The 2,529-nt window shown below is 37.4% G+C and overlaps 1 protein-coding gene across 1 annotated transcript; it reads left to right on the top strand.

Annotated features, from left to right (window-relative positions):
- Positions 1-1,615: 1,615 nt before the first annotated feature.
- Positions 1,616-2,254, top strand: SARC_14259 (hypothetical protein; the record flags this gene model as incomplete). The annotated part of the gene is made up of 1 exon (XM_014291610.1): positions 1,616-2,254. The coding sequence occupies one exon, from the start codon at positions 1,616-1,618 to the stop codon at positions 2,252-2,254; it is 639 nt and encodes a 212-aa protein (XP_014147085.1).
- Between the last annotated feature and the right edge of the window lie 275 nt (positions 2,255-2,529).

Genomic DNA, 2,529 nt, shown 5'->3' with positions numbered 1-2,529 from the left:
GTATAGATGCTGAGAAGGTGTATTGCAGAGAGACTTACTCCTGTCATGTGTTCTGCCGTCATCCAGTCAGGAAGTGTCATGCTGTCGTCGATTGGCGCCATTGTGGATAGATGGTTATGTTTGTAAGTGTATCAGATGTCTGTTATATATGCGACTGTGTACGTTAACGTCAGTCTATTGCCTGTATTTGTCAGCTATATCTCGGTAAATATTTGTATATTACAATATATTTTCATATTAGATAGACAATATATTTTCATATTAGATATGAGGACAGACGTAAAATAAATAAATATAAAAATGGTTCCAGCGGCAAGTCGAAACTTGTTTACGTTTCTTACAGTCATAGTACCGAACGGTGTCGTCCCATAAAAGTACCGAACTGTTTTCCAAAATGTCAGTCTGTGTTGATATTTTTATTTTATTTCATTTTTTTAATATAAAACAATATTTTTGGGGGGGGGGGCGGTTTTTTTGGCTATGTATTTTTACATCATTGAAAATATGATGATGGATTTATGCTACTCTGTACTAGTAGAGAGTAGAGAGAGTGTCTCATTAAATTTATGCACGTATGTGTGTATGTATCATATAATCAATATAATAAGGGTAATTTATGTATATTTACATACGTGCACTCAAACATATGTATGCACAGATGTACACTAATCCACTAAGACTGGATGGTGTTATATAGTAGCAATCAGGTTAAAGATACATCACTCGACATAACGGTTGTCTTGTTGTCAAGTTGCGAATGTGATCGCAATTGAAGTCAATACTTTTCTTGGTTATTTTTAACTAGACTATCACTACTACTGCGTGTGTATTGTGTAAACATACGAGAATATACATCAAACATAAATTTACACTCACGTAAGTATATATTCAATATGCAAACACACACACGAAAGTATATATCAAATACACAAACACGGACCTAAGTATACATCAAGTGTACAAACACACACACGAAAGTATATATCAAACATATGTTTACATACACGAAAGTATATAACAAATATACAAACACACACACGAAATTATATACCGAAAGTACGTTTACACACGAAAGTATACATCAAAGGTACGTTTACACACACGAAAGTATATATTAAATATACGTTTACATACACGAAAGTATATATCAAATATGCAAACACACACACGAAAGTATTTATCAAATATACAAACACACGCATGAAAGTATATACCAAATATACAAACACAAACACGAAATTATATGTCAAATATACAAACACGCGCAAAAGTATATATTACATATAAAAACATACACACGAATATATATATCAAATATACAAATGCATACACACACCCACCCACACACACATACACACACACACACACACACGAGAGTATATACTGAACACACATACATTCACGCACGCATGCACTTACGAGAGTATATACCGAATATAGATTCATACACACCTACAAATTTATAGCTTACATATACGCTTCGGTATTCAGTATCTCACCACTTGATCAACGGCCGTCTGAGTCGACCAACAGCACCGAACGTCGCACAATCGATGACATTGACACAGGCAAACAAACCAAACACATACGTTTAGATAATACCGACGCACATACTATGATCCAAACCCATACCAACACTCCTGTCAATACAAATTCAGCCCATGCGAACTCTCCAGCTGGTACAAATGAACAGATCTCGCATACACACTCGGTACTAGAGGGCATAGTAGTATCAGAAGCTGATACAGTAGACACAGCGATGATAACGAGAAAAGCAGTACAACCAGCGCAACGGGGAGGACCTGTTAGATTTGTACGTCAAAGACAGGCGAAAGGGGCTCTTGCGAAACACGTACATTGGCGAACTGAACATATGCGTGAACTTAATGAGCGGCTCAGACATGTGCTCGATAAGCCTGCGTTAACGGAGAGTGAGCAGGCGCAGGTACAGGCGGATGTGGAGATGGAGAAGGAGGTTGCATCTCGCGATGTGGCCGAGCAGATAGCGCGGATGAAGCAGAGGCTTATTTCGGCATGTGAGAAAAAATCGAGCTTAATCCGGGAGCAGCATGGAGTGTCGGGGCGGAAAGTACAATTGGAATGGCAACGAGGTGAAGCGTTGAAGAATACGGTCAAGTTAGTAGACAAATGCGCGCAGGTACAGGACGACAACGAACGCATGCAGGTGTGTTTTGGGCTATTGATATGCGATGTAAACATCTCCTCTATGTTGTATGTTTGTTTCTGGTTATAACTATATATATATATATATATATATATGTATATCTACCTTGTTGACAAACGGTTATATATGGTAATCATATGTCAAATATCTCGTCTGGGTTTATGTATTTTTCTAGTTGTGTGTGTATTCGTTGCTGATAGTAACGATAAATCTACACGTATATCTACATGATAGTGGTAATATGTATGCAATTTGTATGAATATGCATGATATTGTATGGGTAACCACGTATGTGTGCATAGAGAGTGTGTGGGTTTGTATGTTCATATTTTTGGGACCTGGTT

The sequence above is a fragment of the Sphaeroforma arctica genome (genome assembly GCF_001186125.1).
Source record: "Sphaeroforma arctica JP610 unplaced genomic scaffold supercont1.4363, whole genome shotgun sequence".
In the NCBI taxonomy this organism is placed as follows: Eukaryota; class Ichthyosporea; order Ichthyophonida; genus Sphaeroforma; species Sphaeroforma arctica.
Note: the sequence above shows the minus strand (reverse complement) of the source record. Positions and strands in the feature narration are given on the sequence as shown.